The sequence below is a fragment of the Panthera leo genome, chromosome B1 (assembly GCF_018350215.1).
Source record: "Panthera leo isolate Ple1 chromosome B1, P.leo_Ple1_pat1.1, whole genome shotgun sequence".
NCBI classification, from domain to species: Eukaryota; Metazoa; Chordata; class Mammalia; order Carnivora; family Felidae; genus Panthera; species Panthera leo.
In genome coordinates this window covers 7,312,913-7,330,025 of record NC_056682.1, presented here as the reverse complement: position 1 = coordinate 7,330,025, position 17,113 = coordinate 7,312,913, and the positions used below count along the sequence as shown (strand labels likewise).

General features: G+C 41.2%; 1 protein-coding gene across 1 annotated transcript in view; it reads left to right on the top strand.

The window, feature by feature from the left end:
- GPM6A (glycoprotein M6A) overlaps positions 1-17,113 on the top strand; it is a 351,752-nt gene that overhangs the window by 321,660 nt on the left and 12,979 nt on the right. Inside the window, exons 3-4 of the mRNA XM_042934207.1 lie at positions 4,711-4,867; positions 15,862-16,015. Of these exons, the coding sequence (XP_042790141.1) occupies positions 4,711-4,867; positions 15,862-16,015 (311 nt within the window). The remainder of the gene's footprint in view (positions 1-4,710; positions 4,868-15,861; positions 16,016-17,113) is intronic.

Below are 17,113 nucleotides of genomic sequence, written 5' to 3'. Positions count from 1 at the left end.
GCAGTGTCAAAAGACAGATGGCAAAGTAGGAGAAAATTTAGCAATTTAGTATTATAGGTAAAAGTCAAATAGCTCTACTAAGCAAATGTATTTAAAAAATTGAGGTGGATATAGGACGTGGGCAAAACACATAATGGTTCACAAAAAGATTAATATTGCCCATGATCATATAAAAAGGTGATCAATTTCACTCTTACTAAGATAAATAAAGGAAGACTACAATACCAGTTATCACCCATCAGCTTGGCAAAAGTTTAGAAGCTTGACGATACACTCTTTGGTTGAGGTTGTGCAGAAACAGATTCTCATACATACAAGGGCACAGCCCTTACAGGGAGGAATCTGGCAGTTTCTAACCAAGCTACACACCTTCCCTTTCCAACTGATCGATCCTTCTACCCTAAGGATATACTATCAACTATTTTAATACATTTCTACAAGATTGTTCATTGCGGTATTGTTTGTGATTGCAAAATATTGGTAACTATCTAAACGTGCAAGCATAGAATACTGGTGAATAAATAATATATGTATATATATTATACTAGGAGTACATGCAACTGTCAAAAATAATGAGGAATATTGCTGTGAACTGAAATGGAGTAATTTTAGAGGATATTATTGATTGGTCAAAGCTAAGTGCAAAAGAGCCTATGTATATGCTCCCTCCCATGTAAAAAAGAAGGGAAAACAGGAATATGTACACACACATGCATACATTCACACTTGCCTTTACATTAAAAAAAAACAGAAGGATTACAAGGAAACAATGAACAAGGAACAGGTTGGAAGGGATAGGGAAGGTCATGACACTTCTCTGGGTGTATGTTTTTATACAGATTTGACTCTTAGAAGCATGATGATGTTTTACATGTTCAAAAATGAAATTAAGTCAATATGGATGGAAGGGGGACCTAAAACTGAAACAAACTAAAACAAATAGACCCCCACTGCATTTCAAATGAATACCATAACCACAAAGAAGGGAAGAAAAAAGAATTCACTTATCTAAGTAATTTAGAAACACGGCATTTGTATACTCTCAGTGTTAGGCGGAGGGCAAGGGCAATTGCAAACATCCTAAATTCTTCATTTTAAAATTTTTTATTGTTTATTTATTTTTGAGAGAGTCAGAGCATGAGCAGGGGAGGGGCAGAGAGAGGGAGACACAGAATCTGAAGTAGGTTCCAGGCTCTGAGCTGTCAGCACAGAGCCCAATGCAGGGCTCGAACCCATGAACCGCAAGATCCTGACCTGGGCCAAAGTTGGTGCTTAACTGACTGAGCCACCCAGGTGCCCCCTGACTTCTTTTTAAGTAGGTTTTGTTTTTATAATACTTTGGATGAAATAATGTTGAAGTAACTTTAGGCTTATTACAAATTGAACAAAAGAATACATGTGTATTCTTGGGAATCAGGATTCTCATTAAGGAAGGAGGACATACAACATAGACTGGAGGAAGGCAACCAAGAACCCTGTGGAAATCGATTGGATTTGGAAATATCACTCTGAATTTGAGATTTCTAAAATACGTGTGTGTGATATGCAGACGTGTGCACATGTACATAGATGTGCATAGGGATGTAACATGTTTATGGACATGCATATATGAATGTCTAGGTGTATAAATAACCACAGACACCACAGCAGCAGTGAGAACACATACTACCCACATCTTGATCTCCAATACTACTAATTAAAAGACCCAGGGCCTGGGGCATCTGGGCGGCTCAGTTGGTTAAGAGACCAACCCTTGCTTTTGGCTCAGCTCATGATCCCACAGTTCATGAGATTGAGCCCCACGTCGGGCTCTGCACTGACAACACTGAACCTGCTTGGGATTCTCTCTTCCCTCTCTCTGCCTCTCTTTCTATCTCAATAAAATAAAATAAACATTAAAATAAAGAACCAGGGCTTGGCACAGGGATTCCTAATTGGGGCTTGAGGAAGATATAAACCGAATGAGCTGGGTCCTCTTGCTGTGTGAGAAGGTAAGGAATACTTCACAAAAAGTGATGGCCAAATGTCACACAGATATAGGAGCCAGCTTTGGGGGCACCCATTGGCCAAGTCTAGAACAGTTTGAGCACCAAAATTAAGTATAGTAGTGCCTTATAAACTTCAGGAGAAAGAAGCAGACGTCATTAGTCCATATCATTAATAGACAAATAGACAAAAACAAATAAGTAAAAAGGGGAGACGGGAGGGCTCTTGCTTACACTGGAATATCCAGTGCCAACTGGTAAATGTGAATGAGGGCTACCGGTAGAAAATGAGCGTTTTGTTAACACAGTGGGAAGATGGGATTAGTCAAGATCCATCCATCGGTGGCTGCTAACACTGGCAGGAAGTTTTGATGGGGAGCAGGGTGTTTGCATGGTCCTCCAGTGGCTCTTTACGGATCACTTATTAGTTACAAGGGAAGCAGTAGTAATTACACAGCACAGAAATCAGACGTCACCTTGACTAGATGATGCAAATTAGTATCACTGCGGAGGGGCAGAGGCACAGAGTATCACCTTTATCATATTCTAGCCAAGAATGAGTAATCTGAATCTAGTCATAAGGAAACATCATCAAATTCAAAATGAAGAACATTCTATCTAATGAGGAGGGAGTGGGATTGTACTCCTCACCTGCGCCAATGTCATAAAGACAAAGAATCTGTGGGAGTGTTCCTGGTTCAAAGAGAGTAAAGAGACGTGGCAAATAAATGCAGTACGTATCCCTAGACTGGGTCGCATATTGGGGGAGAAGATGCCATCAAGTTCATCCCTGGGTCTGTCCAGTTGGTAAAACTGGAATACAATAATAGATTTGACACAAGTATTGTATCAGTGTTAGATTTCCTGAAGTCAGTAACAATATGGTGGAGAATTTCTCTATGTCCAGGTGTAATTATCCAGAGAGAAACACAAGAAAACAATACATGAGGTAAAGTATTATCAAATAGATAAAGGATGTACAGTTTTTCTTCATATTATTCGTGTTTCCTCCACTTTTGTAAATTTGAAATCCTTTCTAAACAAAAACTTAAATCTATTTTAAAGTATGTCATTTTATTTTATTTTATTTTTTTTAAATTTTTTTTTCAACGTTTTTTATTTTCATTTTTGGGACAGAGAAAGACAGAGCATGAACGGGGGAGGGGCAGAGAGAGAGAGGGAGACACAGAATCAGAAACAGGCTCCAGGCTCCGAGCCATCAGCCCAGAGCCTGACGCGGGGCTCGAACTCACGGACCGCGAGATCGTGACCTGGCTGAAGTCGGACGCTTAACCGACTGCGCCACCCAGGCGCCCCTAAAGTATGTCATTTTAACATGAAAATTTTATGGAGAAGCCCACGAAACCAAACTCTTCAAAGTCTGATCTATCAGTCGAAATCCTCAGATTCTTTGACACGCCTGGTGAGCTCACAAGTTCACATCGTCTGCTGCGTTGCCCCTAATAAGTAAAATTGTGCAGTGTTTAGATTTTCAGACAGGGGAAGATCAGTCATTAAACAATTGCCCTGGTACAGTGAATGCTATTACATGCATTCAACTAAAAATAACATTGTCATAGCATCAGGAGTTCCTGAATCTCCATCAGCTGATCAAGCCTTCTGATCCCTCATTTGTCCTCTTGTAAACAGTCCTCATCATTTGTCTCCACCCTGTCTACTCCATTCATACTCCAATAATAAGAGAAAAGAGAAAAAACAAACGACGATGTGAAAGAAAGAGCAATTTTCGTACAAAAGGATATCAAGACTACAAAAAACAGATTGTTAGCTAACATGTATACCTCTCCACATACCATGGCTACACAAGTAGTTTTGTTTCTAGAAGCAGCAAAATAGATAAGTTATGGTTTTTCTTTCCAAAGGGCTTTGGGGTTCCCATACAATATCTAGAATAACAGAAACATCCATTTACAATTTATAGACAATACATGTGTCTCCCCACCTTTAAAAACATGGGCACTGACCTGTGAGAAAGGAAAGACTACCTGCCCATTCTCTGTGGTATTTATGCCATAACTGAGCTCAGGCTCAGTTCTGTGTCTGAATTCTAAATCCATTAGTGATTCTGCCTAAAAAAGGCTTGATTTTTCAAAATTATAACGTTTCTTTAAAAACATAATTTTTTCATTATTGACATTATTATCAGCAGAAAATACTCGTCATTGTTTACAGTAAGCATGAAATAAAACACAGTGACCATTGACTATCATAAAAAAAATTACGAGGTGGTTATGTAATCAAAACTGGATTCGTCATTAACCATGAAGCTTTCTTTCTCTTTTGATATGTTTTCAGAACTCAGTAGTATATACGTAAATCTTTATATCTGACATTTTGTCGTAATTGGAGAAATTATATGATGAAAATCCTACTTGTCAAATGAATTTCAGCAAATCCCTCTAGCAGCGTGACTCACTGCTTTTCCAAGACTGCCTCGGCATGAACCAGGGAAGGGGAGGCAGGAAGGGAAGAGGGGTAAACAAAGATGAAGAGCCCTATCAACAGGTACTAGAAGGGGCAGAACAAAACGTATATACAGATACTAGGCATATAAAGCAAAACTGTGTTTAAATCCAGCCTCCATCATGGGCATAAATACGCTATCTCTGTCATTCCAAGGGAGCCATGAGCATAGGAGAATCAATTGCCACCAATCAGGCATGAAGAGTTGCTGAAATACACGCCTTTGTCTCTTCTCCCCCAGGATTGACATCTTCAAGTACGTGATCTATGGCATTGCAGCTGCGTTCTTTGTGTACGGCATCCTGCTCATGGTGGAAGGCTTCTTCACCACCGGCGCCATCAAAGACCTCTATGGGGATTTCAAAATCACCACTTGCGGCAGATGTGTCAGCGCCTGGGTACGTTGTGTGTCTGTGTTCACGTGGGTTTCTTTCAATAGCACACAGGTGTTTGTATTCATCTGCCGAGAATTAAAGTATTTTTTTTTAACACAGTCACGTTCCCTCCCTGCGATGGCGATCTACGATTTTAAAAATATTATTTTCTCAGTTAAGATTATTCCACGTGAAAATTCAGCTGCAAATTCTCAAATCATAGGCAACACAACTAGTTTTTGTTTTAGAGGCAGCAAAACGGTAGGTTGATTTATGATTTTTTTTTTCCAAAGGGCTTTGGGATTCCCGTACGATATTTAGAAGAGCAGAAAAAAATCCATCTGCATTTATGGACAGTATGTGTGTCTTTCCTCCTTAAATATATGGCTCTGTTTTACTGTAAATTTGGGGGAACTGTATTATGTAATTTCTGTTTGATATGACATAAGGTAAATATCGTACTATTACTGGGGCACCTGGGTGGCTCAGTTGGTCAAGCGTCCAACTTTGGCTCAGGTCACATCTCACGGTTTGTGAGTTCGAGCCCCACGTCAGGCTCTGTGCTGACAGCTCAGAGCCTGGAGCCTGCTTTGGATTCTGTCTCCCTCTGTCTCTGCCCCTCCCCTGCCCATGCTCTGTATCTCTGTCTCTCAAAAGTAAATAAACATTAAAAAAAAACTTTTTTAAATTGTGCTATTACTATTGTACTATTTTTAATCCTTACTGATAATGATATTTACTGGAAATCAAACTTATAGTCTAGAACTACAGCAAGGCAAACAATGCATGTAGATCTGTTAAAGCACAAGAGTGGTTTAAAAATTGAGTAATGTAGTTGCAAGTACTTTTGAGCATTTATGCAGAATAATTTTCCTATAAAGAAATGTTGGAACTTCCATTATTGGCTGAAAGACATAAGAAACATGGTTTTCTTATTTTTCTGGTGTCGTATAGGAACATCTGTGTGATTGCAGCATATGTTTCATATTAAATAAGAGGTCTCTAAAAAGGAATGATATAACTTATATCAATCTCACAGAAAAGTTTGAAAATACCTGTTCATCACCAAACCTATGTTATTGTTTTACCAGCTTGTAGCAAGTTCTGTCATGCTGTTCAGTGTCAGCAGTGATAATCATCTGCAGAAAGGTTGCCTGTGTTGTGGGTGTTCGTAGTTTGCCCTGGAATCATTTCTTGTAAGGCTCATTTCTTTGGAATGACGCTTATTGAAAGAAGTTTTTAGGATCAGTAATATCAAATTACAGATCTGGAGGTAGTTAAGTTAAAGGTCTTTGGTTGATTTCAAAAATAAAATATGACTATTCTCTGGGCTACTTGTCAGTGATCCCTAAGCAAAGATACCTGTCTCTATGAACAAAGCAAGTTGCGATTTGAGATTCATGTTCCGCCGATAGAGTATAGTGATTTCAGTTAGTGATAGGCTGTTTCCTACCATCGGGAATCATCACAATACTACCTGTGGGCCTTAGCGAGTCACATGACTCCTTGAGCTCACACTTGACTCAGTTACAGAATGAAGACAGTAGATCATCCCTTCTGCTCGTTCCAGCCCAGAGAGTCCATGATGCTAAAGCACTAGTGAAATAATAGAGAAAACCGTTATCTCTAGGCACATTTTCACCATCGGGGAGCAACCTTTTGCCAGGAAGGGTGCAGTTGATTATGCTGTTTCATTGAGAATTGTAAAATCACTTCCTCGGGTCGTATGCAGAAGTAAAAGATCACAGAAGAAAACTGCTATCTCTGTACGGTTAATAATGATCTGCTGACCTTTCACACGGCCCAAAGATATTTCAAATGAGAATTTTTAAAGCGAAAACACGAGCCACCTTTTCTTCTATAATAGTAACAATAGTGTTCATCAGTCCCGCCCAAAAGACCAGATGCTGCGTGGGCTCCTCCAGAGGGGACGCAGGAGGGAGTTGGCCCCCCAAGACACCCCACCCACGCCTGGAGCACCCCCAACCTGGGAAGGAGCAGAACTCGGCAAGAGCCGGAGCTGTATCCTTGTGCACCTGCAGAGGTCTGTCCCTACACCCAGGGGCACAGCCACACTGCCCGGAAGCAGATGGGGGCTGTGGTGCCTCAGGACCTGATACCCTCTCTACCCACCTTGCTGGTCCTGCGGGGCTTGTGGTCAGAGTGAATGGGGGTGGGGATTCAGTCACCTTCTCCTGCTACCCTTTTCCTTTGTTTCCTATTTCCACTCTGTTTTCCCCCCATTTGTAGGTAGATGGTACCTTACAGTCCACTCTGTGTTCTGTGAGTTCACCTCTTAGCCCATGGTATCTTCCTTCACTTTAAAAATGTCCTATTGATGCTACACCCATGCATTTCTTGAAATACTGAGTAATACTGAAAGGCGAAATAGTTTTTTTGCAGCAACCATATTAAGTGAAAAGCTTCCAGAAGATGGTTGTATAGAAAGTAAAATGGCTACAAACTGAACTGACATCAGCACAAATGAAATTAATTTTTTTTAATGTTTATTTATTTTTGACAGAGAGAGAGAGACAGAGCCTGAGCAGGGGAGGGGCAGAGAGAGAGGGAGACACAGAATCCGAAGCAGGCTCCAGGCTCTGAGCTATCAGCACAGAGCCTGATGCAGGGCTCGAACCCACAAACTGCGAGATCATGACCTGAGCTGAAGTCAGACGCTCAACCGACTGAGCCACCCAGGCGCCCCACAAATGAAGTTAATTTTAAAGCAGCATTATATCACTGAATAGAGGATGCTGATCAATACTCTCTTTTCTCAGTGGATGCTCTTGAAAGCAGAAGTTGATCTGCATTATAAATTTCCTCGCCTGCGTATCAAAACTAGTTGAAATCCATTTCGGAATTTTAGGTGCTGTCATTCAAAAAAACCCTGAATGTGCGGCACATTAAATGTAAAAGCACAGTATTAACCTTTGTATTATGACATCAGGTGAACAGTTATTAAAATACTTTAAGGAACAATATTTATTTAAATTACATATTGGGGCGCCTGGGTGGCTCAGTCAGTTAAGCGTCCGACTTTGGCTCAGGTCATGATCTTACAGTTCGTGGGTTCGAGTATCACGTCGGGTTCTGTGCTGACAGCTCAGAGCCTGGAGCCTGCTTCAGATTCTGTGTCTCCCTCTCTCTCTGCCCCTACCCGCTCACACTGTCTCTCTCCTTCAAAATAAATAAACATTAAGAAAAATTAAAATAAATAAATTAAATATTAAATGGCACCAAGTTGAGTACAAGTCAACAGGTGTTATTCGATACGTTAAACACGAACTCATACTTACTTTTTTTGAATGTCTTCTCCGTTAAATATTAAACCAAAAAAATCTCTTTATTCCGTTGCAACTGGGGAGGCATTCAGTGTCTCACATTTTGAAATCTGAGGGTATGTGCTGTGACATCATTAAGCTTTCTTATTTCTAAAAATTTCCCATTACTGTTGTGACATCAGTGTGGATGTTGGAATTTGTCTGTGTTTGTTCCGACACTTAAGATTTTTAAGCCCAGCAGTTTTGAAGTAATAGAATTCTTTTTTTAATGTTTATTTATTTTGAGAAAGAGAGAGAGAGAGATCATGATCTCACGGTCGTGAGATTGAGCCCCACATTGGGATGCACACTGGGCGGAAAGCCTGCTTAAGATTCTCCCTGTCCCTCTGCCTCCCTCCCCTGCTCACAGTCTCTCTCTCTCCCTCTCTCTCTCTCTCTCTCTCTCTCTCTCTCTCTCTCACACACACACACACACACACACACACAAATAAAAAAAAATTAAAGTTTTAAAAAAGGAGAAATTATTTTTTAGAGCAGTTTGAGGTTCACAGCAAAATTGAGTGGAAACCGAGATTCCCTGTATACCTCCTGCCCGCACGTATGTCTGGCCTCCATCACTATGAAAATCCTGCACCAGAGTGGTTGGTACCTTTGCCACGGCCAATGAACCTAAAGTCATAGTTTACATTACTTTACCCGTGGTGCACATTCAAGGGGTTTGGACAAATGTATAATGACACGTACCCACTATTACAGCATCATACAGAGTAGTCTCTCTGCCCTAAAACTCCTCTGTGCTCCACATGTTCACCCCTCCTCTCTTCTAACCCCTGGCAACCACTGATCTTTTTACTGTCTCAATAGATTGACCTCTTCCAGAATGTCACACAGTAGGTAGGCTTTTCAGCTTGGCTTCTTTCACTTAGTAAAAAGCATTTTTAATCTTCCCTCCATGTCTTGGCGTAACTTGATAGCTCAGTTCTTTTTGGTCCTCAGGGATACTCCAGGGTCTGGATGGACCACAGCTGATTTATCCATTCACTGAGTCCAGCACATCTGCATTTCTCCCAGGTTCTGGCAATTATGAATAAAGCTGCTATACACATAGCAAATAGTTTTTAGAACAATTTTCTGATCACTACTTGTGCATAGGTAGTTTGGGGCGATGATGATGATTGCATCTTTTCAAGTTAATTTACATCATGTTACGTGATTTTTTTTTCTGCCGTAAACTTCACATGGTATATACTTTCGAGAGCCTTCTGAGTTCAGTATTGCTAGTGCTGTTCCATTTTGCATCTGTAGTGGTAGCATATTCCGGTATTGATTTGCTTGCTTTTCTTTGACTTAGCATTTCTTCGTGTTAGAATTGCGGTTCTCAAGCAGGGGCTCTTTTCCCCGCTGGGGACATTGAGTAGTGGGCAGCTGCAGAGCTGGCATCTGGTGGGTTGAGGCCAGGGATGCCGCTAACCGTGCTGCTGTGCACAGGACACTCCCCCGTAAAGAATTTGCTGGCCCCGAATTTCCATAGTGCTGAAGTGGAGAAACCCTGGTTTAGAAATTTGGTTTCTGTCCAGTGCCTCATTCATGCGTGCATTTGGCTGACACTGGCATAAATTTCTGGCAAATCGTCCCCACTTTACCTTTTTTCACTTCAGATGTACTGCTCCGAAGAGCCTAAAGATGAGTGTCAAAGAAGCCTTCGCATCACATGTGCTCATGAGCGCTTCATTGATTCGCGTAGAGCAGTAGCCCTTCACACCGGATGTCCGTTAGAATCACCTAACGGAGAGAGAGAGAGAGAGAGAGAGAGAGACTGTGAATGGGGGATTTTTTAAAATATAGATACAATCTGCGCGGGCAAGGCCTGGGGCATGTCTTTCTCACAGTCGCCAGATGGTCCCCCTGTGTGGCCACGCCCGAAAACCGCTATGAGAGGCTGGGCTCCCCCCACTAATGTCCACGTAGTGAGGCTTCTCCATCACAGTACATCTGGGCTCCAAGCTATTTCTGCCCGCACGATGACTATAGTTGATGATCTGACATTGTGCGTTTTAAAGTGGTGCAGGGAGTAGCTCATGAAAGTTCTCATCATAAGGAAAAGCAACATGACCGTGCCTGGTGGCAGACGTTAACTGGACTTACTGGTTATAGTGAGCGTTTATTTCACAGTGCGTGTAAATATCAAATCATCATGCCATACACCTCATACTGGTATGTTGTCTGTCCGTTATTCCTCCGTTGAGAAGGAGAGTAGTTCATTGATTTATTTAATCCTCAGGTGACAGAATAGCATCTGCCATGTTGCTAGCAATGGAAAGCTAGAAATAAACTAATGATAATTATGAGAATTTTATTACATACAGAGATTTTTTGTTTTAACCTAGGATTACACTTGATCAATTTGAATAATCCTTCAGTGTGGGTAATTATCAGATTCTAAGATCAAACATTAAATAGGAAGATAGAATTATATTTTTTGCTTGTTTAATTTGGGTACTTCTGTGACCCCGAACTGCTACGCCCTGAAATATGACGGGTGTGCGCTCAAAATTCCCAAAAAAAAAAAAGTTCTTTTGTGCCTTTCTTAGAACAACACGTATGAATTGGGCGTCGTGAAAATACTTTCTCACGGCAAAGATATCTTCTGTCAGCCCTGAGAGTTCTGGCCTTGTAGCGTGTCGGGGACAGCAAGTGTGAGTCCTTGTGGTGGTTTCCAAAGTCACGCCGTCCATCGGCCCGCAAAGTAGCGGCCACCACGCGCTTCAAAGTGTCCCAATCCACTTGGAATCTAAACCTGTTGAATGGTAAGTCCCATTCTACAGTGAACAGCACCTTCAAAGGAAGCTTTTGAAAAAACCCCTGGGACCGAAAGAAACCGAGATAGACAGGATGCAGCGAAGGCATGCTCATTACCCTCCCGGGACTTCCATGTGGCCTGCAGCGGCCGAAGCGCTGTGCTTCCAGCCGCGTATCATGTTCCCCGTTCTCGAGGCTATGAATTAGCCTTGAGATCTACAATGGCAAATCATGAAAATGTGAATCAAGACGGCTTCTTGCTCCCCCAAGGAGTTCCACTAACAACATTTCTTCAGTTTTCGGGTGGTTTCCACGCTTTCTAGAGCCTTTCTCCTCGAGTGGGAGCCCACTTTGAATAACTTGCCCAGACTCGAGAACTTCTCCTCCTTTTTATTTTCTCCACACGTGAAGTGAAGTCTAATTCCCTTATTCTGTATGGTCCTATCATTCAGGAAAATGTATATTTTTATAGTAGTGGCAATAATCACAATAATGCTCTCGCATGAAGACAGCTAATGTTTTGAATGTGCTTCTCAAGAGCCAGAGTCTTTGCTAAATGATTTTTATGTGTTATCTCTTTGCAGCCTCACTAAATCATGTGAGATCAATTTCGCAGGTGTTCTCCTTTTACAAAGGCAGACACAGCAACATAAAGAGCAGTCAGACTCCATCCAGCTCAGAAGCCTGTGCCTTTAATCAATGTGCTATAAATCCCCCTTTATGGCTAAACAAATGTGACATTTAGGTTGGGGACACATCGGTGAGTGGCATATTGGTGCTGGACAAATCCCTCAGCCTCTGCCCTCTTACAGAATAGAATCAAATGGCAAAGAAGGGAAAATGACTTGCATCAAATCATACAGATTAGCGGTGTTGAAGGTGAATGGGTGCTGGTACGCACAACATTCTTTTTCTTCCTTTTTAATGTTTATTTTATTTATTTTTAAGAGAGAAAGACTGAACATGGGCCAGGGAGGGGCAGAGAGAGAGGGAGACACAGAATTTGAAGCAGGTTCCAGGCTCTGAGCTGTCAGCATAGAGCCTGACGTGAGGCTCGAACCGACGGACCGTGAGATCATGACCTGAGCCAAAGTCAGACGCTTAACTGACTGAGCCACCCAGCTGCCCCGGTACACAGAGCATTCTTAACGTATGGATACTTTGAGGCTCAGCAGACCTTTGTCACCTAGACTGGGTGCATAAGGCCATGAGAACTGACAGATTTGGAGCTAGCAACCACACGGCCCAGTGAACTTCATCTGTTTATTTGCTTCATTCCAGTTCCAGAAAAGAGAAAAAGTAAAGATTACCCAAGAAATATCTCCCTTTCTCGTAGAGTCAAACACAGTGTTTACTGTAGACAATCAAGTGTGTTTTAAGACCAGATATTGTATAGATTTCCACATCTAGATATTTCCACATCTAGATTTGCACATCTAGGAATATTGGTTTTCTTGTGAGAAAAATAAGGGGTAAGTGTTTATTGCTTTCTGTGACTGAAATCCTCTGATATATTTTTACCGTATTAGGCCCTCATTAAGTACTTGTTGAGCAAGACGAAATAATTGTGAAAGTGATATGAACTTTAATAATTCTATTAAAGAGTAAACAGCTGTTAAAGGATATTTACTCCAATTCCTTCAGTGATTTATTTTTTTAATGTTTATTTATTTATTTTTGAGTGAGAGAGAGTGTAAGCGGGGAGGGGGCTGAGAAAGAGGGAGACAGAGAATTGTAAGCAGGCTCTGCACTGTCCGCACAGAGCTCGAAGTGGGGCTTGAACTCATGACCTGCGAGATCATGACCTGAACCGAAACCAAGAGTCAGATGCTTATCCAACTACGTCACCCAGGCGCCCCTCCTTCAGTGATTTAAATAAGTTAATATTCAACAGGTTTTATTTTCTAACATTTTTAGACCTGGCTTTGTTTCATCTTCGATGTAAAGGTATAATTATGTCTGCCAAATCATAGTTCAAGGGCATTGCTAAACTAGATGTTGACTCTTCAAACTCTCCAACCATTAGTATTGCCGAGTAGAGGCTAACAGGAAGTCAGATTTGAATGGAGATTAAGCAGTGTTATTAGAAAGTACGTGTTTAAGTACGTTCTGGGTTTCTGAAATCCTGTGACATTTGCCAGTTTATAGGAGACAGGTTTGATCTCCGGTCTCATTGGCTTTATCTTGACTCTTTTCATATTTGTTGTATCAATTCCCTACTATCCTTAATCCCATTAATTTCTATATTAATCACAACACAACTTTAATACAGGCGCATAAGCTCTAACATGACAGTGACACCAAGTTTATTTTTCAAAAATGTTACTTTAATATGTATTCTGAGAATTACTACATGAGTTTCACTTGTCTGAGATTTTACTGAAATCATGAAGTCTCTCCATAACTCATCGCCAAAGGAATTAATAGAGTTGAATAAGAGATTTCGTTCCGTACAGTGTATTTATTTTATTCTGTATTGTCATTTTGAAAATGTGACTTGACATGTTCAAGTTAAGCCAGAATACACTACTGTTTCTCTTCAAAAGTCTTCTACAAGGTGCCTTTGAAACTCAGAAGGGAACCACGTATCTATAGAAACTTAGCTTTTGGTGTCCAAGGACCACATTTCAGACACTTTCAAATAGAATTCTATTGCTGTATTTGCTAATAGAGTTACGTTTAGAGGATTAAAAATACAATTTCACCCTTATACCTACGTTCACATGTGCCGGTCATCCCATGTTCTGAGTCTGATTATATAAATACGGTACAATCATCAGGAAATTTTTCAGAAGGTGCCGCTTTTCAGACAATTCATACTGTAAGGTGCACAGGCTCACAATACACGACATACACAGATAAGAAGGTAATAGAATTTGGAGTGGATCGCTCTTAGGATGTGAATTTGGATCGTCATCTTGAACACGTGGAAATGCATATGCAAACCACACACACATCTCTTTCCACCCTCCAGTTTTGATTGGAAGATATAATTAAGGGTGGTTGGGTTGGGAGAGAGAAGGGGAGGAAGTAAAATCATATCCCTTTTGGGGACATGTACAAAATACAATCATAAGAAACAAAACTGAAGATTGAGGGAGCACGTTGCTATGTGAGTTACCTGCGAGGATGTGTCACACTGTATGAGTCTGAAGTCTACCAGCCTGCATGTCCCCTGCAGTCAGAAAACTGGGTTCCCCGCTGGGCAACCCCAGGGCGCAGAGCAGTGTCATGGCTGCTGCTGGTTGCTGACACTGTGTGTGGATGGAAGGAAGGGATAAATGTATGAGTCAGCCATTGAAAAGTGGATAGCAACGTAGGTCTAAAAACTCTTCCCTGGGTTTTTTTCTTCCTTCTTGTTTTCTCTGGCTGGACAATGACTTGGTAATCATAAGGTCAGGACATGAGTGATGGCAGAGAAGGCTATAGTCTTACTCAGTGACACAGAATTCAAATGAGAAGAACCACACGTTGTAGCAGAATGCTTGTTACAGGAGTGACTTTCTTTGGCTACTTTTCAGGGATAATATGGATTTTAATCTCTGATATCTGAGTATGATGAATTAACACCACATAACAATAATGTGGCCACTCCCATGAGCCTATCTGCTTTCATCCTCTGTTTCTAGTTGGTGTTTATGTACGTGGGTGCTTCATGTAATGAATTTCCCCTGTGATCATGGGAAATCTGCTAATAAGTCCAGTGGCACACCACTTGCATTGAGAAATATAATCAGTTTGTATTAATGTGTACATTCAAGCCTTCACTTAAACCTCAGGGGATTGTGACTTACACTTGTTCTTCAGTCATATCTGAATCCAAGTCTTAGCTTGGACAATTCAGGGTGTATATTGATGTAGACAATTTTGTATGTAGATAATATGGATTAAATAGTTGATAAGTAATGTGAAGCGTACATCTATCTTTTACCAGCTCTCCATCCATCTACCAATGTAGGCATCTGTCTTTTTATCCAGCATCTAAGTCGTGCTTAAATCCAAAATGCATTTAACTTATGCTGAAACGAAGTCTCTTGTTCAACTATATCTGGGCATCTGAACAGCCTCTTCTGGCGTTTTATAAATACTAAAAATGTTTCTGAAATAAGCAAAAAAAAAGTCCCTTTAGGTTCAAGCTGAAAGATCACATTTTAGTATGTTTCTATAGCGAAAGTAAAATTAATATTCATGAAAAAAGACTACAGACTTAAAGTTTACAGAAACCCGAAAAGAAGTACACACTTGTATATCATTAATGCTAAAATGACTTGAGAATTACCCCATTTACAATATTAAATGTAAACATGACGAAGCAGCTTACGTAATTATGTGAATGGTGCTCATTTAGTTGTAATATAAATTTATTGACGTTTTGGGGCACGTGGGTGGCTCAGTCAAGCGTCCAACTTCGGCTCAGGTCATGAGCTCATGGTTCGTGGGTTCAAGCCCCACGTCGGGCTCTGCGCTGACAGCTCGGAGGCCAGAGCCCGCTTCGGATTCTGTGTCTCCCTCGTTCTCTGCCCCTCCCCCACCTGTGCTCAGTCTCTCAAAAATAAATAAATGTAAAAAATGTTTTCTTAATTTATTGACATTTTAACTTTGCAGAATTCCCTCTAAATATACCAGGTAATATTTTCTAAAAAATGTGAGATGAGATTTTTGAGACAAATACATGAATGAAACAGACATAAAGACGCAGAAGACTCCTTCCTTCCTTTGTTCGTCACCTCTGCTGTGATGCGATTTGCCAGCAGGTTGTTCACAGGAACCCACTTCCTCTCTCAGCTTCCCGTGGCCCACTTCCTAAGGTGTTGGTGATAATGATCTGCGCACGAGGGCACTTACCCCTTCGAATTGGGTTTTCTAGATTAGTCCCAAAGCTCTTCTTTTCCAGTAACTCGCACATTCTCTCTCTCGACTCTCTCTCTGTTGCAGTTCATTATGCTGACCTACCTTTTCATGTTGGCCTGGCTGGGAGTCACGGCCTTCACCTCCCTGCCAGTTTACATGTACTTCAACCTGTGGACCATTTGCCGAAACACCACCTTAGTGGAGGGAGCCAACCTCTGCCTGGACCTTCGTCAGTTTGGTAGGTGGATCTCTAACTAAAACAAGGCCTCGTACTGTCTTAGCCTAAATGACTGTGTCTGGAATATTGCAGATCACTTTGGAGCCACGATTACTTCTTCTAGCAAAGAGATAAATGTGTCACAGTATTCACTTTCAAGACATTCCTTTTAAATTCACATAAGTAGGAATTTAAGAGAGATTGGAAGTTGATCTCGTAACATGAACATACAGTGTGTGTGTTTGAACGGGCTGTCGAGTTGTGTTTCCTCGTGTTGGCATGAAATAATTGTGATGCCCTCATTCTGATTCCTTTGTACTTTTCTAGACTTGATGTGATGCTTGCATCTACTTTTTTCTTTAATTTTTTTTTTTAATGTTTATTTATTTTTGAGACAGAGCACGAACGGGGGAGGGCCAGAGAGAGAGGGAGACATAGAATCCGAAGCAGGCTCCGGACTCTGAGCTGTCGGCACAGAGCCCGACGTGGGGCTCGAACTCATGAACCGTGAGATCATGACCTGAGCCGAAGTCAGAGGCTCAACCGACTGAGCCACCCAGGCGCCGCAGTGCTTGAATCTACTTTTATTCTCCCATGATAAACTATACAATCTGTGAAATCTAGAGTGAAGACCATCTAATAAATACGTGTTGCACTTGCTTCTGAAATAAGGCAGAAAAAGTTCGCATTTAATAGTAACAAAATCAAAGAATCCTAAGCCAATCAACAGTCCTCTTTGGTTATTTTTGTTTAGGGCTAAAACCTCATGTGATAAAGTGAGTTTCATACGTGTAGATGAGCTTGTGATACACGGATCCTATTCTGATTGTGTTGTCCACGTTGACTTGTTTGTCAACAACTGTCACAACAATTCTACATAGTGGACGCTACCATCATCCTCTTTATAAATGACAAGACTGAGGCACAGAGAGGTTACATGAGTTCCCCAAGGTTATCCAACTAGTAAGTGACAGCACTGGGATTCAAACCCAGGCCGTCTGGTTTCGGAGTCTGGTAATTACAAGTCAGCACACAACTCTGTCCTGTCCTGTTGACAGACGAATGTGGAGAAGTGGATCCAGTCTCGCCTAACCTATTTGGAATCCTAGTCCCCTGTTC